Here is a 23673-nt window from a genome sequence, read left to right on the forward strand (position 1 = left end):
TGACGTCCCGGCCGTGTATCTGTTCTACAACTCATTGCCAGGTGCCACTATTTTCTCCCAAAAAAATTATGCCTGAAATATATTTACAACACATCCGTGCGCTAACAATCGGACGCAGGTGTGGTGCTTCCATGCGATAACCTTGGCGTTGTGATGCGAATGCAGTGTGAAGCCGGGGGCCCCGAGGCACGAGCAGCGTCGGCGTGTGGACGTTTGGGCGAGAAAACGCTGCGTTTTATCGGGGCGTGTGCGCGCGGCGAGGACGGAGGTGAGGCTGATAGCAGCTCGCATGGTGAGAGTCGGGGTAAAAAAAAAACAAAAAACGTAACCTCGGCTGCTGGTAGAAGAGCACTTCAGCAGCACCCTATTAGTTTCTTGCAGCTGTCACCCATATGAGGGGGAAGGGCGCCTTTCATTAAGTGAGATTAAATCACATTGAATGCTGTTGCAGCATGTCCTCCAGCCAAGACCCCCCCCCCCCCCCCCACACACACACACACACACACACACACACATTCACCCCCAACCTCGTTTCCACTTTAAAAATAAAGAAAATGCATTTCAGAAAAGATTTGCCCTCTTTGTTGGTGGCGGCCTGACAACCTGTTTTAAAATGCTGCGGCGGCGTGACCGGGGTGTCACGGCGTGTGGCGGCGGCAGGGACGTGTGAGGCGATGTTTCTGGACGTTGCCCTTTTCCCAGATTCCACACCCACCTCCTCTTCACCAGCTCGCGACATGTTCTGAAGCAGTCCTGCCTCGACACCCGTCAGGCCCGATAACGGGCAGAGAGGGGCCCGAGCGTGGCAGGGCGGGATCGGCGGTGACAGCCGAGAGGGATGCTTGACGGCATCTCGCTTACACGGGAGAAGCTGCGCGACATCGGCAACGCAACAGGGAAAGGAAAGAAAAAAACAAAAAATTCAGCATGACCTGTCCTCTCATGGAGAGATCATGGGGGGGGGAAAAAAAAGAACAGTCGCTAAGTTTTACGGTTTATAAATTAGATTTATTTTTGTTACAATATGTTTTGGACTCATTCCAAATTGCAGTTATCTCAGTTTAAATGTCACTTTTCTGGAACAAAAACCAAAAAAAAAAACAGTTCTGAAGAAGAAAAAAGCAACCCCTGCAACGCCAGAAGCACCATGACTTTGTATTGTGTCTAGTATGTACAAGTACAAATACTCACTACTGTTTTTGATTACAGTAAGTTATACTGTACATAAATAATCCTCTTCACATTTGACTCTGCATACGTCTTCTTCTCACCATGCACACATTTCTGAAGCAGAGGCACTGAATTTGTCTCGTTTTCAAAAGAAAAACAATAAACCTCTTGAATCTTGAATGTCCAACAGAACGTGTACAGTGTTTCACCCAGAATGTGGTCGTACAAAAAGATGAAACGCTCATTAGATGTAGATGTACATTTAAGGATGAGGCTATACATTCACCATAACATTGACCCACGTACGAAAAAGAAAAAAAAAAAATGTTCAGGCTCAAAACCATTCAAATAAAAACTACTCTTTGAATCCACCTCACCGATGGCAGAATAGAAGAAGAAGAAGAAACAAGCCCGCTGACTTGTCATCAAACAGCTCAATGGGATGTTTCCATGGTAAAACACACTAAAGGCAAAGAAGGTGCTTCTGTTGAATCGATCAACATCAAATACGCTTGTTTGTGCTGCGACACAGGAGAACTCGGCGGCTGACCTCGAGAGAAGACCCCCGTTAAAGAAACTGAATGACGTAAACTCTGCTCGGACTCGTCTTTGGCTAAACGCGGCTCGCCGACAGTCGGACACCGATACATTCTGGTGTGAGGGGGGGAAAAAAAAAAAACAACACAAAAAAACTATCCGATCCACGTAGGCTGTAAAATAAGTGTGGTGCCCCTCCCTAAAGGTGCCATGTGCAGCGCTTTCAACCGGGACTGTGACGGCTGAGGAGGATTATCAGAGCGGGTTGAGAGCCGAGGCTCAGAGGAAACTCTTCTCGACAGATTGCATCCTTTTAGTGCAACACAGCAACATTGTGAAGTCACATTGTCACTGAATCTGAGACCTTTTCTCATCCGAGTCTCACAGAGTTGTATCAAGACTACAACTATAAATAAATATCTGATAACACTTTTTCCTAAACATGACTGCGTCTCTTTAAAGTCGTTGATATATGAAATCGTCAACGACGGCGCTGTGATAAATAACAGTTTTACTTACAGCAGAATTACAGTGTGGGAAAAGGATATTGCAGGAAGTCAGCATAAGTGTTTGTCTATCCTCTCTTTAAACCGACTATTGTTCATTTGGTTTAAAGTGTTCACAGTCTGTTGGCTTCCACTTTGTGAGTCATTGATGCTGAATTGATACCAACCTCTCAAAACATTTCAATATCATAGTAGAGTTCCATGTTTAAAATGTTCAAGCATAACAATGAACATTTAATAAAATATCTTGTGATGTTTGTGTCCTGCTGTTAGAATATAGGGGGGGGGGGGGCACCTGAATGTATGAACTCTGATAATCCTAAAAAGGTATATTAAAATTTCAATTTTGAATTTAATTATGTGAGGAAGGAGCTTTTTTTCATTGCATCCGAGTTTGTTTTATTTGAGAATCATCTGCTTGAGGAATTCGTTTTTCCATATTAAGAAATTGACTATTTAGAATTTCTTCTATTATTCAGAAACGCTACTAGTTTTCAATAAAACATTAATGTGGTTCAGTGTCAGGATATCAGAGACATGTTGTCTTTGTACAAGTCCCAGTAATCTAGCACTTTAAAATGTAAAGACACCTAAAAACAAAAAAGACATTTGTGTGCATACATGGATTTTTTTTTTTTTTTTTTTTGCAGGCCTCTCCTTATTAGAACATGATTTGTTGTGTACAGTAACATGGCCTATGAAATCCAAGTTAGTGGACTTTAGCTGACTTCACGCGGCAGGCCCAGATTTGAAGCAGCAGCCACTTACAGATGTGAAAAAGTTACACATAGCACCTTTAAACTACATTCGCCTGTCTCTCACTCATACGACGCGTGCACGAAGGCGCGCATGCACACACACGCACACACACACACACACACACACACACGATTGACATCAAGTCGTTGCTGAGTGCAGCTTAACATGCAATAAATCTGCTCGTTTCCAGTTGTGCCAAACTCCCTCGTGCAGCTCACACGTCAGTCCTGCGACCGACCGTGGACGACACGGACCACTGCAATAACACTCGTCTCTCCTGACCTCTTCTTAAAGGGTAGGATGTTCAAAACAGAAGCCAGAACTATAAACAGAAAACTTCAAATCTGTTTATAATTCATATTTCTAAGATTCTTTCTGAAGTTCGAATTTAAGTAAGATGAATTGGCAAAGTGTGAATTTCAGCGCTTCCCTTTACTTGCCTCGGCCGACTCACGGACGCAGCAAGAGGAAGAAGCTTCCGCGAAAAAATTAAAACAGAGCAAAGTACCGACGTGGAGGGAAAAAAAATCCCTGGTCACATTAGAGCATTTCCTCGTAGAAGAGCAGGTATGCCTGAGAGTTGAGTACCCTGGACTCTGGTACGGTCTGAACGGTGGTGTCGCTGATGTACACCCACTGGCCCTGGCAGCTGCCGCCGCCGTCCTTTGCACCTAAAAACAAGACACACAATGATAATTAAAGAGTGCACTACACAAATGCTCGACTGGCAAAAATGTACGCAGACACCAGTGACAGTTGGACTAGATGCAAACAGTCATACACACATGTTCCGGTCCTGTCCTGTCCAAAGCTCCCTGGCATCTGGCAGCAGGTTTTTGACACCCTTGCTACAGTGCTTGAGATGGAACTTTCCCCCGTACTGCACTGTGGCAACCCTTTATAAAACACCATTACTGTTCACTCAGAAACTAACTCGATGCCCCTGTCTATTTTTTCCTATGTCTCCTTCCATTGTTTTCTTTTATGTTTTCTCTAACTTAACTATTTAAGTTTTAGTTTTCCCATCTAATTCTGTTTTTTTTTTCATTTATATTTATTTCACCAAAGGGTGGGATGGGACAACGGACAACCATGGATTTTACTTCAGATGTAGAAAGAGATGTGGCTCAATTCATACTGTTTTTATGTCATTATCTTTCTTGTTCCCAACATGTATTAGGTTGAATGACCATCTTACTTTTCAACCCATCGTTTATACACATTTTTTTTCCTGTTGTAAAAAAAAAGAAAAAAAAAGGGGGAAATGAAATGAAATGAAATTTTAAAAAAAAGAAAGAAGCAGAACTCGTTCAACTGCTTCCTGCTACAATCTATTGAAGTTGCGTTTTATTTACATGCACATAAATCTGAAAAAAAACCCCCATCTAAATTCAGTTTTAAACAGTGACACATTCATATATGTTAGATCGATGATATCAAAACTGAAATAGTTTTTGTATTATCCCCCCCCCCAAGAAAGTCAGAAAACTGTATTTTACAATATTGTAATTGTTCATAAAATGAAATATCTTCCTATTTTTTTTAAAGCTTAGGATATAATTAGGACAACTGAACTTTGAAACGACGTTTTTATTTCAAATAAAGCGTAAAAAAATGCTTAAACCCCCCCCCCCCCCCCCCCGTCAACAGCAGCACTCAAACCAGCCAACTTCTGGGTGCAGGAGATTTCTTCTCTAAATTGCTGATCACCACTGGACCCGAGTTATTCATAAAATGGTGTAACTTAAATAAATTGGTTAGGTTGCATTTAGGTCTAACAGGATTTTCTGGCCTACAGACTCAACAGTCTATATTTGGAGCATATTTCAAAAGCTTGTTTCCTGTATTTGGAGAAAAACAGCAGGGCAGCGTATACATAAAATCAATGCTGCAATTCAGCCTATATGACAAGGTAACATGCGCTTCCTCAGACAGATAAAATGAGGAGGGTCAACCCTTTAATCTAATGTAATTGCGAGTCACACTGCTACATAACATACAAATGATTCAGTGTGTGGGTCTTATATTTGTATGGTAGCAGCAAGGACGACTATAACCTACAGCTTATTGGCTGCTTTAGAAGAAAAAAAAGAGAACGGCAAGACGCAAAAAGAATGCAAAGATGTTCATTCACACTGTGCCTTGTGTCGGGAATCTTCAAGGCTCCACAAACACCGAATGTCACATATAAAAGCAAATGAAAGATGTTTAAGGAAAACCGATGAACTCCGACCTGGCTGGTTCTTGTGGTGCGGTTCTGATTTTCTCTGGGGGACGCGAACTTTCACGTAGGCTGTGTAGTGTCCGCCACGCATGGAACCGCTGTGTTCAACGATCCCGTACAGACTGTAGAGGACACGTTCACCCGTGGCCAGGTTCTGGACAAAACGGGATGAAAAACAAAAGAGAAATAAGACAAACTTGGACATTTCAGAAAAAAATCCACCCCCGTTTAATGTTTTTCACCAAAGTCCCATCAACTTGGCTGGCAAATGTTTCTGGAGGTTTTTTCGTGTGTATTTCTGGTGTGAGTGATCTCGTGATACCTTGCAGGATGCAGAACAGAACGGCGCCAGATCCAAGATGACCGGGAAATCAACATGGCGGTTCACCTTTCGGAGGTTCATTCCAGCCTGACATTAGCAAAAACATGAGAACAATTCAGTCTTTAGATCGCAAATCACAAGTCACTCATCAATAAAGATGTATGCAGGGTTGATTACTGCTGAAGCAAAAGTTTGGGTTTGTTTGTTTTTTTAACCTGGTGGAAGCGTTTGAGATGCAACGTGATGACAGGAGGCAGCAGAGAAATCAGCATTTGCTTCCTGGCACTGGTATAAATCTTTTCCACCCTCTTCTCTGTAGAAACAACACAAAAACACAGAGAAGTGTCAGGTGAACCTGACAGAACATGAACTATGCTTTGTCACAAACACAACTTTTCTCTGTCAACAGACGGCAGACTGGTGGTGGAGAAAACTTTAAGCCGCGAAAAAAAAAATTGTTGGCTCCTCACTCTGACACCCATAGATCTTCCATCTGATGTGTGCAAAACGCATACTGCGACTGACGAACTGTGCAGGGCGAGCCGCCCGAGTCAAGGACTGAGATGGTAGGCTGTGCGTGGAAGCACGCTGGCGGCCGCACGAGTGTGAGGAACATTGTGAGCACACATTCAGACTGGACTGAGGAGTTTTCTATGGATGTTTTCATGCCATCATCCGCAGCCATTCGATGGAATCTATTGTAACCGAGAGGAATTCAAGCTTCCTACAAGCAATGCATGAAGGACAAAACTAACCCAAACTGACAACTATCAATCTCACAGAGAATGAAACATTTTTTATTTTTTTATTTTTGTAATGTTACACATCATTCTCTGTTTAGAAAACAACTGCAGCCCCTTTTAAACACGATGCTGTGTCGTTTAGCCTTGCAGGTCTGTATAAAACATTGAATTGGAGAATGGAGGAAGTTATCCACCAAATGATGGAATAAAAGGTAGACAACAACATGCTGGTGTCACGGGCAGAGCATTTGATTCCTAAACGTAAACCTGTAGTATAAACCAAAATGATGAGTGACATTGAACTGGATGTTCCATTCTGTATAAAGATGAATGCTCACGTGTTAAAATGCCTCTATTTTCCCCACTATTATGGTTAGAGGAAGGAAGGAAGGAAGATGAATGGGTAAATGGATGTTTACATGGATGGAAAAGGCTTATTCCAAAATGGGTTAAATGTTTTTCCACAAAATATCTAACAATGACAATGGGAAAAAAAAGGTTGACACAGTTTTGTCTGAGGAGTTTAGAGAGAAAATTCTTTGACTTCATGCTTTTGTTTGTGCTCTGACATGAACCATCAACTGTGGGACCTTGAATAGACGCCGTGTGCCAACGAAGGTGCCGAAATGTCATGACAAAAGCTGTGAATACCTATGAACATGTGGTTTTTCAGTTTTATTTTATTCCGAGACAAGGTTGCCACGCAATAAAATATGAAGAAAAAGAATGAAGCGCTGCAAGTACTTTGTGGACGCACTACTGTGCAGTTGGAGGGATGAACAGATACGGCGACATAAATTCTTGTTAGACCCAGGCCCAATAAAAGCCCCTTCTCCTATTTAAAACCACACACAAAATGGAGAGCAGCAGTTTTCAATGAGCTACCTTTTGTTAGTCGAGGCAGTTTTGGGAAAGAGAAAAATTATAAGAATGCACAGGTTTTATATAGCACTTATCTGTACACTCAAAAGATGCTTCACATTGCAATATTCATTCACTCCATACTCGATGGTGGTCAGCTCCGTATGTAGCCACAGCTGCCATCTGCGCCATCGGCCCCTCCGACCACCAACCACTCACTCTCACATTGCATTCACCCAGGAGGTTTAGGGTTAAGTATCTGGGGGGGGGGGGTTAAACATTCTTCTGGAGTTTAAAGAGTTTGCTGGCCTGATTTCAGATGCAGAGTAATGTTTGATTTGCCTCATGGGATATAAAAACCTAACCAGGTGTAATTGTTGAATCTTGATTTACCTGCGGAGCCGCCCTTGCGCAGCTGCTTCTGCCGCCGCTCGGTGCAGCTCTCGCAGAGCAGCTTGTTGTTGCCCATCAGCAGCTCCACGGAGGTGAACTGGTGCAGGCAGGACTGGATGGAGCACTCTTTGGAGCAGGGTGTGTAGCTGTGCGACAGCGCCTGGAACGCTCCCTGGTGGTGCTGATGGTGGAGGTTATCTCTGGCTGGCGCGTCTCCCTGCTCCTCGGGGGAACAGTGCGAGGAGGGCGAGCAGTCCCCTGAAGTGAAGCCCAGGTTGACCTTGTACACCGCCGTCACCAGCTGCTCGACGGCGCCGCCTTGCCTGGCGGAGGAGGACGGGGAGGGCGAGGAGGCGGAGGCGGGCGTCGGGGACGGGGTGAGGGTGGCGGTGGAGGACGGGGTCGACGTGTGCCCGTGGCCGTGGCTGGAGGAGGGGGTGCGCGGGGCCCACTCGCTCTCGGAGGCCTCGCTGTCTGCGTCGTTGCTGCTGTCCTGCGCGGCCGAGTCTCTCTCGCTGCCGTCCGACAGGCTGCCGGCGGCCGCCATCTTGCACACCGAGACGCCGCGAGCCGAGCCGCCGGCCACCGCCTCCTCGTCTGGCCGCTCCGCACCGCAACCTGCTCCTTTCTCCTCCACAGAACTGGAAGACCTCCTGCTCGGCTGCTTCTGTGGCAAAAATCACATTTTCAACAGTTGTTTTTTATTTTGTGTTTATCTAATTCAGCACTGCGATCCAGGAGGAATGACACTTCGAGAAATGTTTCAATGGAAAGATAGAGTTTAGAAGCCCTGCCTCCATCATTTCAAAGCACCACAGGAGCAGATACTTTTCGAACTAGTAAAAACTTGTACAACAGCATTGAAAGTAAAAAGATGTGTGGAATGTGTCACTAGAAAAGAGGTTTAACTGCAATGTAGTAAACAATTTGTCATGTGGAATGTGGCACATACTTTCATTTAGTGTGCCAGATGCCAAAACATGTCCGTAGCTTCATATTTCCATTGATAAACCTTAATATGAATAAGATTACCGATTTGATGATTATTTCTCCATTAAAATATAAATTATATGTTTGATTTAAACATTACCCAATAATCTATTTGATAGCATTGTTCCAACAATGAAAACACACAGGTTGGTTTTTTTTCTTTGAGAATGCTAATCAAGTCAACTGGCTGCATGTGACCAAGGCTTTGCAGTTTCACCAAAACCACAGAGAGAAAATGACATTTTCAGTATAAATATCCACAAATCAAGAGAGCCATCACAAGCTGCAGACCTACGGCACAGTGATGATCTTTCCGTGCGCTCTCACCTGCCCGCTCAGCTTCCTGGTATTTCTGTTGACCGCGTGCGATGCAGAAAGAGCCTGCTCGTTGTGAGCGTCCTGCTCCCGGCCGCCCTTCCCGAGCCGAGCAGGGTTGGAAGGCTTTGAAGTCTGAAAATGGAAAAAACAAACAAAACAAAGCATTATTGGTGGACTCACAAAAGCTCTACAACTTCCATCTGGCGCAAACACAAATCACAATTGGAAGTCGGCTTGCCCTGTTCATCATTTTGGCAACATCCGTATAGGTGCGGAATCTATACGGGCTTATAGAGTGGCTGCAGTAGGCAATTATACACACGATGAAGAATGTATGATTGGCAGAGGTCCTTCTACTTCACAATGATTTATTTTGTAGCTGCTCACCCTCTCTTCTATAATGGGCAAAGAGATGTCGATGAAGGCTTCCTTTACAGTGGAGATCTGAAAGAACCACATACAGGTCAGTGTTACAATATGCATCTTCACCTCTTGGGTAATATTCAAAAGTATGTTCGGTTCTGCTGCAGATTTTCAGCAATTCTAAGAGGAGCCGTCTGCTCCGCTCTTTTTATTCCTTGCTGCTCCACACCTGGTGCTTTCTTACTTCAAGGATTTTCTCCAGCTTGCAGTGTGGCATCTGCTTTGTTAACCACAAACCGAGTGTCCACATTTTTACTGTAAATGCCTCCTGTAAACAGTTGGTGTTTGAGCTGGTCCTTGAAGTGCTTTTTGTTTTTTCTACAGCTTTCTTTGGCTTATGTTATCAGCAGAAGAGCATCCTTTTGTTCAGAATATCAATCAGAAATGTTCCCTGGCTGTCACAGCCGCGAAAGGAAAACCTTGACTTCGGGTCAGAAACAAATGATTACGCATTTTCGGACTGCAATGAAAAACAGTGTGCTGCCGGAGACAGTGTGGCATTCTAATTCTGCTCTCCAGTTCAACGCAATAAGCTGGAACAATAAAAAGTGAGAAGGATTTCAAAACTAATTTGAAATCCGTTATGCATGTATTAAATTAGTCTTTTCTGGAAAGCCCAACAAAGTTTCCTCTTGATGCCTGCCTGGTCCAGTGCTGATGACTCAGAGATTGTGACTTCCTTCTCCCACGTCCACTTACGTGCTCGCACTCTTCACACATGATTGTGTTGGTCAGCTCGCCCACGAAGATGCGATCAACAAAGTTCATCTTCACCCCTTCCTTTCCATAAGCTGAAGAGATACAGACAGTTCGCGTTATGAGAGCAATCATTGATGAAGTGATCTAAAAGTACAGAAAATAAGCGCTTTCAAGATACAAGTTGATTTGTACCTTATAGATGAAAAAAGCTGTGAAATTGTATTAATAAAATCTCTAAGAGTAGAAATAGCATTGGCGAGCATTTTTGTTGGAAATAGTGTTGCAATTATAAGAAAACCTGTCTTTTTATGAGGTATGAAATAAAAAAAAAAAAAAAAAAAGGAAATAAAATGTCAGTTTATTAGATTAAAGTCATTAAACAAAGAGCACACCAACTCCTCTCTCCTGCATCACATGTCTCTGACTGCCAACTGAGCGGCATCCCCTCAAACCACCACTAGATGGGACTATTGATCTTGCTTATCAATGCAGCGCAGCCTTCGCGCGTACCTTTGACTTGGCGTTTGGTCTCCTCGTCTGCCGTCTTCTCCGTGGGATTATTGAATGCCTTCAGAATGCCTGCTTTGACCCTCTGCCAACACAGAACAGCACAGCTCAGCGTTACAGCGATAATAATGAATGCACGTTAATTATATGAATTGTATACTTGCAATTCATTGTGGTGTCTTGAGAGAACTCTCTCATGCGCCCATTATAGAGATATCACAATCTAGCCTGCAGCTCAGTTTGACAGGTACACCCATTTTAAGCATCATTAGTGTAAAATAATTATTGTGCATGTCCAAAAATGTTAACATGTAAATGTATTCATTAACTCTGTGTGTGTGTGTGTGTGTGTGTGTGTGTGTGTGTGTGTGTGTGTGTGTGTGTGTGTGTGTGTGTGTGTGTTCACCATGGGGAGCTTTAATCGAAGGTGACGTGGTCAGTGACTGTGTTGGTGAAAGAGCTGTGAAGAGGCACAGCCACAGTAAACAGCCAATCAATAGATAATTGGCCGTGGTCTATGTCTGAGCCGAGACCAGTCACCCCCCCAACCCCCCTTTACCGACCCTGGACCCACGCACTGGACTGGCTATTTAGGTCATAAAGCCCCGTTAATCCCAGCATGGCCAGTCTGCACCCCAAACTCAGTCAAACTGGGCTGCAGCTCCCCTACTAATTAATTACCAGCAGACATCCCCCCCCCCCTCCCCCAAGCCCAGTTTTCCTCCTCTCTCTCTACCCCCTCTCCCTAGTCCCCTTGAAAATACCAGGGTACACTGTCCCACATGGGATGGCCCACAGGGAGAGAGGGGGGGGGGGGGGTGTCAGGCAGCGTGATCAGAGCTGCTGGTAAAAGGGTGCAGGGGTGGAAACTAAAATGAAGACGGGGCGAAGAAGGACAGTCCATGCCCTGAGAGAGTAATACCTACTGTCTCGGCTAATTGGTGATAATTGACCAGAGCCCAAATTAGCATATTCAGATCTCTGATACTAATGGCCGATCAACACAAACATTTAGGGCCTCTAAAAGGTTGGTGACACACAAGGAAAATAAAAAAAAAAAAAAAACCTGCTGCTTCCTCTCTGACATATACACACAAGATCTTTTGTATATTAGCCACACTGTTTATATAGATAAAAAACAGTGGATAGATCGGTGCTAGTTTTAGTTAAAATAATTTGGCATGTTTCTTTGCAAATTGTGTCTTAGTGAACAGGTTAGCAACTGTTGTGATGCACAACATGTGTTCACCTGAGAACAAATCCTGGACAGAGTACAGCTAAAATGCCACTGTATCTCTGAATATTCTGTATAAATGATTTTCAGACAGAAAGATTAGAGCAGCCCCCCCCCCTCTTTACCTCCTTGATTAGATTGGGACACAGGCTGACGAGTGTGTGCGTGTGTGTTTGTGTGCATGTATGGGAGGAGAGGAGGGGGGGGGTGTGGTACCCTCATACACAATGGAACGGCCCTGGAGCTCATTCAGCAGCTGTGGGTTTCCCAAGATCGCACAATGATGCCGGTCGTGCCACTTGCAAGTCCCCTAAGTGGCACAACTGTCAGCGTTCACAGGTTTGAATGGGGAGCCGCAGAGCCCAGCCTGTGTCCCCTCCTGGGCCCCGGGCTGACCACTAACACACCCGCTAACTTCTCCTCCTTGGGTTTACATATCCACTGGTGGGGCCAAGGGGCTGACTCGGCCCTTAAAAGGGCTGCTGTGGGGTCTACTAATTGCCCTGTGAAGAACCGGGAAGGAAGGAGGCGGCGGCGGTGGGGGGGTGGGGGGTGGAGTTCATTGCTCACCAACAACATGGCATCACAAGGTATTTAAACAGGAAAACCAGGAACAAAGACAGGGGCTATAGTCCAAATGAAGTTGTACGAATCACGACTGAAGGAGTGATGAGATTGAAAACACGTCAGTGAAAAAAACAAAAAACAAAACGTGTTTTGTTCACGATGAAAAGTTGAGGTGGAATCAGTGACGCTGGGTTCTACTGCACTGAAGTTCACTCACCAGAGCAATACAGCGCGAAAACAAGAACCATGAATTGATCGCGCACGTCTTCGGATGTGGGAGACGAACCCCATGAGGAATAGAAGAACATGCAAACTCCACACAGAAGGGCGAGACAGAGGGTCGTCTCACTCAGACGCGAGAGCATTATACTGTAATGTACACTATGAATATGATGCATCTCAGTTCGAGCACATCTCGAAAGAAAATGGACAAGAACACCAGAAATGCAGAGACCGCTTTGTGTGTATTTGAAGTCTGGACCTTAGACCTTTCGGTCCAGCAAATAGAAAACTTCACTGAACTTTAAAACCACAAAAGAAAAACATTCAACAAAAGGTCTTTGTAAATGAATCTAACTAGTCAAAGAGGTGTGTGCATAACATATGGAAGCTCACTTTAGTCTCCTCCACGCGTATGGAGTCCAGGAGGTAGTGGAGAAGCTCCTGACTGTCTTGCTGTTGGTAGCCCTTGAACCGCGGAGCTCTAAGGGAGAGGAGTCACATAAATAAAAAAGAAAAGAAAAGAAAAAGAAAACACACATATGAAAAGTCAAGACCAACACGTGACAGAAAGGCATGAAAAGAAAGTGAAGGGAAGGAGGATACTCACCATTAAAATAGACAGTAATTTCTCCAAAGAAATAAACCGAACACATTATTAAAGGAGAAGAAAACCACCGCACACAAAGCAAGTCCATAGAGAACCATTACAAAAGAAGAAAACTACAATTTGTCTCTGTCAAGGTTGTGACATTAGTATTCCCCCCCCCCCCCCACCGTTTTGTGTCCGTAAAACCCAACCTGACAATGTGTCTTTGTGGCCCATTCACCGTTTACCATTGTGCCATGACTCATACATTTCATCACTGATGAAGCCAGGCGATTCCAAACGTCATACTTGCTGGAGACCGAAAGCAACACTATACATTACCGGTGATCCAAAAATGTTTGTACTTTGAATCTTATGAGGAAAAGCAAACAAAATGCGTTGCGTGAGCTCAGTCACAGACAATAACTTTGCCGATGGAGCTTTAGTCTGTTACAGTTCAATTTACTCCTGGATTGTCCTGTTGGCAAAACAGGGTTGGGCCTCCACCTTGGACATTAATGCCAGAGCTGTTAGAGGGGAAACTCTCCTTGGGTACGACCCCTGGCGGCCCACGCTGGGGCAGATGTGCGGACAGATGCCAGGGGCAGCTGGGCAGTTGCGGCTGGAGCCGTTTGCAACCTGTTGTTCCGAGCCAGCCACATGACTGAAGGACAGGTTGGTCCGAGAGGTAAAAACACTCAAGGAGAGGCCACATTTCTAGTTTGGAGAGTAGGCGAGGTTATCAGACAAATGCTGGTAATATTTGGAGAATGGGAGGTCATGGAAGTGTTGGTGGTGGGTCAACTCTTGTGATACAAGTGCAGAGGACATTTGCATCTCTTTAAAGACCTCATGGTCAAACACGAGCAGACTTCCAAGCCACTTCAAGGACAGCTGAGCATGAACTTCACATTACAAGTGCTTCATTTCTTCGATATAGAAGATACTTCAAATGAGCCATCGACTCAACCAAAAACAGACATGTGGCATGAAAATGGCCGTCCATGGCTGGAGGAGAAAAGGGCCAACCACCTGCCTCCAACACAGGTCCTAACCAGTGGGTCTGGAGAAGCCCAAAGTCACCCTCACACCCTTTCCCATATTAGACTCCATCTCTGTCTGCTGTGACCTTTATGTGTGGACACATGGGGCTGGATGGGCAGGAGGGCGAAAAACGCACATATGTCATTTATTCGCCCTCCTCTTGAGACAGCAGCCCAGCACAGGAATGTCGCCATCTTGTTCTGGTAAGAAGTGTGTGTCAGTCAACTGGGAAAGAAGAGAATTTCAAATCAAAACAGAGGGAAGGGATAAGTGAGATGAAAAAAAAAAGAGTTAAAAAAAGAGAGTGAGAAAGATAAAAAAAAAAAAAAAAAAAGTGTGGCTGGGATCAGTGGGAATGAGAAGGTCTGGAAGCTCATCCCAGTGGAGAGAAGCAGAAGGGCCCTGTAGCGCTGCTCTCAATCTGGACGACGCAAACAGCTGCGGTGCTAACACAATTAACAGCCGGATGAGTTAGTACCAGACACAAGGCCACACAAGACCCCCCCCCCCCCCCCCCCCCACACACACACACACACACACACACACACACACACACACACACACACACAGAAATGTGACTCAATGATGTATAATATGGTGAAACATATACTTTTCTAAACGTATAAAAATAAAAATAAATTAAATCACCCCCTTAATGATTATTGCAGTCTAGAATAATTAAAAGAAAAAACCCACACAAATAGCTCTGATGATACACATATCATATAAAATATTAAAAATACATGGGATTAATTATGCATTGACACTAAGATTTTTACTGTACACATTTATATATTTATTATAATTATTTTTTTGTCTACTAAATCATAACTATGGTAACTCAATTATCTGAAATAATATGCAAACTGTATGCAACATGTCATTTGTCTTAATATAAACTGCAAATATTTTTTTTGTACATTCTAAACAATGTTCCAATCTTTTTCAACCTGGTGTGACATAAAATATATTTTGTTTATCCTACATATTTTGATACTGTAAGGGAGGCCAGATTGCCTAGCTTTTCCTCCTGTGGAGCTTTTTTTTGGATCATTTACCAGCAAACTGAATCAAAACTTTGTTCATATCTCCGAGCTTCAGTTGAAGTCTCAGTCACAAACAATGAACCACTTAATAGTACCCTTAAGAGATGATTCGCAATGAGTCTCATTCAAAAGAACATACTTGATTTAATCAACATGTGGCCATTGTACAGGGTGTGTTTCTCCCTGTTTTCAACATAAAGGCATTATCAATTTATTTCCAGGTTTCCTACATTCACAGGTACAACAAAGTGAATAGCTGCAAACATCCAATCCCTGGACTGGAGTCCCCAGCTCTGAATATGTGCACATGCCATTATTTTGATTATGTTTAAAGCCCCTGGCAATATCGGTTTCTTTTCTTAATGTGCGTCTACTGTACGTGTGTTTGTGTGACCTGGATGCCGGCACTAGATGAAAACTATTCTTGTGCTGTGATACTACTCTCGGGGATGAAAGGATGCTCACAAGGCTTATTTATGAAAAATATTTGTTAGACAGGGGGGGGGTATGTGGACATTCATGCACAGATAGAGAGGGGAGATGGCGTACCTTTCTTTTTTTTTTATTTTGCAACATAAGAAGGTATCTAGCGGCTCGGGCTGAAAATTCAATCAGTCCTTCAAAGAAGCTGGTGTACATGAATGCTTGTGTGTGGCCTTTTTGTCCGGCCTATGTATTGGACGCATGCATACATAGAGCATTGAGAAAGACCGCTCAAGTATAAGAATATAAAGTTTATAGTAAAACGACTGTTAAAACAGCATTAGAGCCGGAGATTTAAATGCAAGTTGAATTTTCCCTGTCTTGCCACTGAATACCGACTCGCCTCCGACTGGCTTTGTAGTCCACTGGTTACAAGCTGAGACCCTCCCTGGCACCAGATACACAGTGTGGTGCTGACCATCCAATATGCATAGTTTGGCAGTGGTCCGAGAACAGACCAGACCCCCTTTCCTGTTGGCAGGCGCTTACGGAGGCAGGCTGTGGGGGTACTCAGCTGGTTGAGGTCAAATCCATGTGAACACACGAGCACGTACACACACACACACACACACACACGCACTCAACACGGCTCCAGCAGTGTACGTAAACACACAAAACGAGCCCCCAGTTCGAGCCAGAAAGCCTTATTCACCTGTCTGACAACACAAACATGCTGGGAAAGACAGTCGTAAGGAAATTGAAAAGTGCTGTTAATCCCCAGAGGTCAAGGGCACACCCAACCCTCTTTGAGAGAAAGAGAACTTGCAGTGGCAAGCGAGAATGGCAGGACACATTCACAGAGCGCAGTCATCGCTAAGGTCACTACAATTGGGAAAAAAAATAAAAGAGAGAAAAAGTCCCAGTAAATGGGAGCGGTTCTTGACCCTGCCCTCTCAGCTCAAAGCTTTAGACCTGGCTCAATGTAGAAGTACTGCTGTGCGGAGGCTGATAAAGAAGCATAGCAAAGCCGGTGCTATTTCTGAACAAAATACTGGAATCATGCGCGCACGCACGCACGCACGCACGCAGGATGTGAACGTAAGGACAATTGGAATATAAAAATACCTAAGTGTGTAACAACTGAAACCACCAAGAAATATTGTATTCACACAAGTAAAATGTCCAACAATCAGCGTATCTTTTGAATAAGATTCCTCTTGAAATGGTACCAATAGGAAAGACTACAGATACGGTTTAGCACAACACGTCAGATTCATTCGTAGGCTGGTCAAGAGAGAAAATTAACTTCACTAAGTAAAGAACAGGAGGACAACAGAAGGAAACAAGGTAAGTAATTTAAGTCTAACGGAAGGGAACAAATTGAATTAACAGAGCGCCTCCTCCTCATCATGTTGCTGTGTGCAGGAGAGAGCAAGTAACTGACTGCCGACTGTAGAGACTAATCAAGGACCAGCCCAAACAACTGTGCACTATGCACGAAGGGGTTTGAATTGCATATATTAGCATTGTGCAACAGCAAAGATACCATAGTACCACACTCTATTCTGATCTTCATATCTACAGAACAGCTGTGACCTTATTGCATAAATGAATTAATAAGATTTTGCCTTCGAAGTATTGTTGCATCTTATTATTTTTTTCTTGTAACTCGTAAATTAAATCAACAAAGGAATCATTTGTCGTGTTTGTGGCAATGTATTTAAGTGCGAGATGGTGATTATTGCATCTTCAAGGTGCAATATAAGCTTCCTGAGCTTCCTGTCAAGTCAAAAGTCATAAGAATTAAACATGAACATAAACACATTCTTTTACATCAACAAAGTTACTGTGTGCGCAGCACACGACAGTGCATCAGTGGCCAACGTAATAAAATCAATGTGGGTAGCTGCAGCAGAAAGTTTATTTTACTCAATTCCAAAAGGAACCGCTCAGTAAATATTGTTGATAGCAAGGTGCTTTTCATTCGCACGTCAACACATAAACATATCTGAGTTAATAGTACAAGTAATGAGTACAATAAGTACAACTAATCCAAAAACATGTAATGGAGGTATTGTAATGTATTACTACACAACTCTGCTTATAAATAAACAAATCACAATCAAATCACACTATTCCAAAAAAATCTTAAAAAAACAAACAAATTATGTCTGCACTCGCTGTGCGTAGACTGACTTCCTGGCCTCAAGGTGACGTGTGACGTATCAGCAAAGAGTGAGGGTGAAGCTGCTGAAGCTTAACATCACATCTCCCCATTCAAATGCATGTTAGTGGAATTGATGAGCCCTATTTGATATTATACATGTATGAGTGACTAAAGGTGTGCAATGGTTGCTGTCTGAATGCACAATTGCCTGCATGTGTGGTGCAGGCGGAGGTGGTGTCAGGTGAGGTGGCAAGCCCCACACACACAGACACACACACACACACACACACACATACATACACGCGCGCACACACGCACACACAGTGGCCTGTTTGATGAGAGCGAGGTACCAGAATAACTGTCAAAGCTGCACCAGAGATGGGTCCACTCATCCAGCGTCAAATGCCCTGGTCACCCACCTGCACTACTAAACAGTGCAAACTCCCTCCTCCACCTTCACACACATACAAACAGTGTGGACCCAACCAGCAGGGTACCACGCTCCAACAAGAAGCGAGCCAACCAACATGGCCACCGTGTACTCACAGCAGCGAATGCGTGTGCCTGCCTGTTATGCCGCCCGTTAGGCCTCCGCTCTGGATGAAACACAACGCAGGTCTGCAAATACCTGGCAGCTGCTCGACATTTCGGAGGGCGCTATCTGGATTTCACAGCTTTAAAGGTCCCGTATTGTGCAAAAATTCCGTTCACTATGGTTTTCTATATAATGGTATATAATATTACTGCCATGTCATTTATATTTGTTGATGTCTGATTAAAATGTATTAGCGGTATCAACCATATATATATACATACATATTTGTTTTTTTTGTTAGTTTGCTTGTTTTGGTTTCTTTTACAGTTTTGTTGCATCATGTTGGTTGACCGATTAAACTACTACAACTCTATATTGTGATAACAGTGGATTAAATGTGACAGGTTTAAGGCACCAACTCGACCAGTGGTTCTCAAACTTTTCACAGTGTGTACTACGTGGGAAAACATCGAGCTCTCTAAAATACCATCACCGCGGTTGACCTAAAAATTTGTCCTCATTTAAACTTCATTATGCATGTCTTTAAGCTTCTGACATCTAACCTCAAACCTGAAAGCCACAAGAAGTGGAGAGTGGAATGTGAGAGACACTTCACGGCTGATATAAAGCGTTGCATCTTACTTCTGGCAGAGCTGGTTGAAGAGGATTTTGGGATTAATGGGGCCTTTCCCCGCCTCTTTCATATTCTGGAGGAAGGTAAGCATGGCTGCAGTCAGAGGTTCTGGGCTCGGCAGCACGACCGTCAAAGCAGTCTGAAGGATGGAGAGAGAAAAAATTAATGTATAAAGTTTTCAGGTTTGCTACAGATAATTTCAGCCATCTGCAACTAAAAAGAGGGTCTTTAGGTATGACCAGTCTGAAGAATTTACTAGAATGTAGACTAGAATTAGTGTTGTATATTTTAGCATATTGCTGATATTTAGTTGACATTATTCTGGAAGCCAACCCTAACCCGTGTGTATTTGAAGAAAACAAATGTTAAAAAGCTAACACCACATCATATCATCCATTTAAGAATGATGTCATAAGTTATTGGGTACGGTATAATGAAGCTGTTTCATAACGCTGTGTGTATGCGAAATGTATTCATAATGCATTATGCCCGTTTCTATCTTCAGATGTGGTTTATTTGATGCAACAGATAAATATGATCGCTCCAAAATTCAAGTCATTATGATGCATTACCTCGATTAAAACATGAAGGAAAATAAAGCGAACATTTTACCAGATTGGTCTCGACAGGGGGGCTGATCTTCAGTTTGTACCCCTTCTCCTTTACTTCCTGGATGAGGTCGATGAGCATGTGAGTTTGGGACAGGTTCTGTGCAGAAAAGACACAGGGTTAATCCCAAATAGCCACGATTCATGAGTGAAATGCATTGGGTAAAAGTTAGAATTATAATAATTTAATTATAATCATCACAGGTGGGAAAATATACTGAACATGCTGTCACGCTAGTGATGACAGGTGCTGCTTAGACACTTAAACCCCCAAATTGGACCAACCTGGGGTTTAATGTCTTGGTCGAGGACAATCGGACATTTAATCAGGGTGAGATGGGAATCTAACCTGCAACACTGTGAGTGGAAAGCAAACTGCTCCAACTACTAAGCCACAGCCGATCAAGCTTTAACTTTAATGCAGGCATTTGATTAATTTCACATGTGTAAAACATCTTCAATAAAACATGTTTGTCAGACAAATTTTTAAAATACTCAAAAATTACAAGTACAATGTGAGTATTTGCAATTGGTTATTTCTACCTGAAACAATCACATCCATCAGCTCATTTTGAATTTTCACTATCACACACTGGGTTATTGTTCATCAAGGCTTGATAACTGGAAAAGACAATAAATCAAAGTGATGATATTCAACAAATATGAAAATGCATCTGCTCTCAGCTTGTGGCAATTGAATGTGGTCAATTAAAAAATCCCCTTGTAAAATGTTATCTCCATTTGAGTGGGATTTGGCAAACTTGTGGTGAGTGTATTATTCTGAAAGGGGGCCTTTCAAACAGTCTGTGATCTGCGAGTTTCAAATGTAGAGAAGATCCTTGGTGAGGAGATGGCTTGAAGCAGTCATTGTCCCTCCATGTTAGGGAAGCATCTTTTCCTTCCCTTTCAAGAGATATTTGTTTTGTCACATCCCGGCAATAAAGACTGTTGCTATGGAAAACGCACAATGGAGCCCGCATTGTGATCGCAGACACAGCTCGTCCTCTGACAATTATGTGTTTTCACCAGAAAGATTGCAATTTTCAAGGAGACAATACAAACAGACAGGGAGAGGGAGGGAGAAGCATGTAAAGCGAACTCACTCGAATTTCAATCAACGAGGGAGACCCTGAGGGTGATTAACAAAATGGCGGAAAAAAACAGCTTCATTGTTGAAGAGGCATGTCAGTTTGCAGTCACCATGACATGACCAGAGAAAGACTGAGGGAGCTCTATAGCCGTGTTGTGTTGAGAACAAGCTCTGCACCAACCGGGAGCCACTCGTGTGCAGGCAGGTGAATGCATCCACGCCAGGCATTGCATTTACCGCTGCATTGAATATACAACACAAAATTACCTGTATACACATTGTGCGGCTGAAATCTGGTTCACTATAGGCTCGACTGACAATGAAGGATCACTTGAGGAGGACCATACACGTTTGCGGCGTCAGATTAGAATGGATATCCTTGTGATTCAATAAGTGGATGCAGAGAAAGCGGGAAGTTGTAAACAGCACGGATGAACTTTGAGATCCACTTTAAAATGCGATAACATCTCATGTGTGATTCCCGGATACCTTATTTACACAGCCACACGAGTTGCACGTATTACAGAAATGACATTTTCTACAGGGATACAACAAGGTCTACCATGCACTGCACTGGCTCACGTTTTACAAATGAGTTTAAGATTTTATTGCTTGATTTTAAAAGGGGAGGGCCCCACTTATAAGCATGAATCCCGACTCTTCACAAAAATAACCGAGCTGAGCCCTTGCTGTTCAGATTTCTGTTTCTGTGGAACTCAATACCCAATAATATTTATTTTTATTGATCAATGGTATTTCATATTTTCACATTTCCATCAGTTCATATTTAGTATCCTGCTTTGCTCTTATGAAGGAAAATAAAATATATCGCAAAGCAAGGAAAGTGCACAATTTTTACCGTACGTCATCATCTTAAGGCTCATGTCACCAAATGTGACGGTGATATAATATACAGTCTTACAGTACTCCATAAAAGAGTCACTGCTGTTGTCAGCGGGCTGCACTATGAATGTGAATGGATATCAACATATGGATGTGATCAGAGCAGCCTTCTGATCAAACATGTAAATACAAATTTGATGGCGAAGGGTAGAAAATGAGGGCCTAATGTGGTGCACTCGCCTACGAATCTTCTTGGATGTAGGTGAACCTAGGAGACATTGCAAACGTGTCACAATTGTAGGGATTGCTGGGATTTTGAAAGACCTTTGGGTAATGCCCAGAAAATATATAATATATATATATATAAAATATATAATATATAAAGTCTTTCACCAGTTCTGATGTGTGTGCAAGGTTTCCTGATTTTTTTTTTGTATGTTTAGGCACAAAAAAGTGTTTGTTCTGTGTGTCCAATAATAATTCCTTGCAATGCAATAGGGTCTGACACTATTTCAGTGCTTAGGCCTTAATAAAGACCTGATGCTGAGAAGAGACCTTATAGCACCATGTTATCAGTAACACAAAACAAATCCATAATAACAGATATCAAAGACAGATCTAATAATGTCAAATCAGTGCGATCATCTATTGGAGGTCTTACTGTCTAGTACAATTAACTGAGTAATTCAATAGAATACAGTAATACCAACCTGCATGACAGCATTGAAGAAGCAGGTGTTACCAAGGTTATTGATTCCTTTAACAGGGACAAGAGTGCTGTTCAGGCCTTGACTCTTGCCTCGCGGCGGGTCAGAGTAATCTGATGGCTCTTCCCGCAGCTTGATGATCTTAGGCGATGCTGCTAGAACACACAAAACAACATACACATGTGATTGAAGCGACATGACAGAAGCCAGAAAATTATACACAACTGAAGCTGTGGACAGGTTTTGAAAAACCTATGGAAAATTCCACTTTTGCACCCTAATTTGATTTTTCACCAGAGGACTAATGTCAAGCCTGAAGCTGCAGCTGACAACATTGTCTCGTCTGGGAATGAACGTGGAAGTCTGCCTTGAAGGTGGAGAAAATTCTGCCCGTCATTAATTTGGATTGTGGCAGAATAGTGGAAAGAGGACAGGGCTCTTAGCCTTGAAACAAGGCTGTGGCTGGGAGAAGGGTGCTGGGACGGCAGCTGGAAGGAGAGCTGGGTCATTTGGGAAAGCAGATGACAGCTGTAGAAGTTTCCGCTGGTTAGTGAGGGAAGAGTGGGGCGAGGGGGGGGGGTTGTTGCAGAGATGGCTCTCCAGAGCCAGCTGTTACTCCTGATCACCAATGAAAACTAACCTTCAACAGAAACTAAGACAGATGGTCACACTCTGACACTGCTGGGGACAGGCTAAAGAAGAGGCTGTGGCTGTGTGAGCTGATGCTGTGCCAGTAGCTAACAATGCTAACACCATGATAGCTCAACAATAATAGCACGCGACTGACAAGTGGTAGAAATTAGACCAACCCCTGATCCACTTAGTAACTTAAGAAATATGTTGGATACAGTTCACCCAGGAAGATTATTATTATTCCTTTTTTTTTTTTTAAAAGGCCAACAATTATGCTTTCGTGCAGCTTCAGGTACGCCATCGGCTCATTGTTGTATATATTCTCCAAGAAATATGTAATAATCTGACGTGATTTACGTTTGACAATAGATTTTAAATAGTCAAAACGGGAAAGTTGCTGCGATTATTAAATAAACCAACGGATCTTAATGCAGATGCAGCATCAAGCTGAGAATAATGTTGTGGTCGACATTAACAAAGTGGTGAAAGCCTTGTTTACACAACGTTTCAAGTCAAAACGCATCAAGTTTGTTTGGGAAGAGTTTCATGTTTACATGGCATTTGCTACCGTCTATTGCGCATGCATGGTAGTAGAGTTTCCGCCATCTATACGGGGACTAAGCCCGAGTAATTCTACGAAGTTGCGCTTTCTGTCGTTCACATAATGGCAGAGTCGGAACAGTTTTGTAAAGTTCAACCTCCGGAGACATTTTTAAAAAGTTGCATTTTTAGTGGCTCTGAGCAACGTTGTCATGCAAACGGACAACATTTTTGAAAATGTTCAAATTTCAGAGTTTTTACATAATATGTATGAGCAGGAAAAAAAGAAAACAAAAGAAAAACGTGGAATTTGAAGTCCTACCTGCAACTGTACTTACTTAA

The 23673-nt window shown here is 43.1% G+C and overlaps 1 protein-coding gene across 1 annotated transcript in view; it reads right to left on the reverse strand.

Annotated features, from left to right (window-relative positions):
• Positions 1–995: 995 nt before the first annotated feature.
• Positions 996–23673, reverse strand: part of usp45 (ubiquitin specific peptidase 45) — a 33748-nt gene continuing 11070 nt past the window's right edge. Inside the window, exons 6-18 of the mRNA XM_080501376.1 lie at positions 22162–22313; positions 19523–19618; positions 18919–19049; positions 12869–12956; positions 10456–10537; positions 9946–10037; positions 9211–9267; positions 8833–8955; positions 7516–8182; positions 5734–5831; positions 5519–5605; positions 5206–5350; positions 996–3643 (exon numbers count right to left, since the gene is read on the reverse strand). Coding sequence (XP_080357502.1) covers positions 3513–3643; positions 5206–5350; positions 5519–5605; positions 5734–5831; positions 7516–8182; positions 8833–8955; positions 9211–9267; positions 9946–10037; positions 10456–10537; positions 12869–12956; positions 18919–19049; positions 19523–19618; positions 22162–22313 — 1949 coding nt within the window. The 3' untranslated portion in view covers positions 996–3512. The remainder of the gene's footprint in view (positions 3644–5205; positions 5351–5518; positions 5606–5733; positions 5832–7515; positions 8183–8832; positions 8956–9210; positions 9268–9945; positions 10038–10455; positions 10538–12868; positions 12957–18918; positions 19050–19522; positions 19619–22161; positions 22314–23673) is intronic.

The sequence above is a fragment of the Blennius ocellaris genome (genome assembly GCF_963422515.1).
Source record: "Blennius ocellaris genome assembly, chromosome: 8".
Classification (NCBI taxonomy): Eukaryota; Metazoa; Chordata; class Actinopteri; order Blenniiformes; family Blenniidae; genus Blennius; species Blennius ocellaris.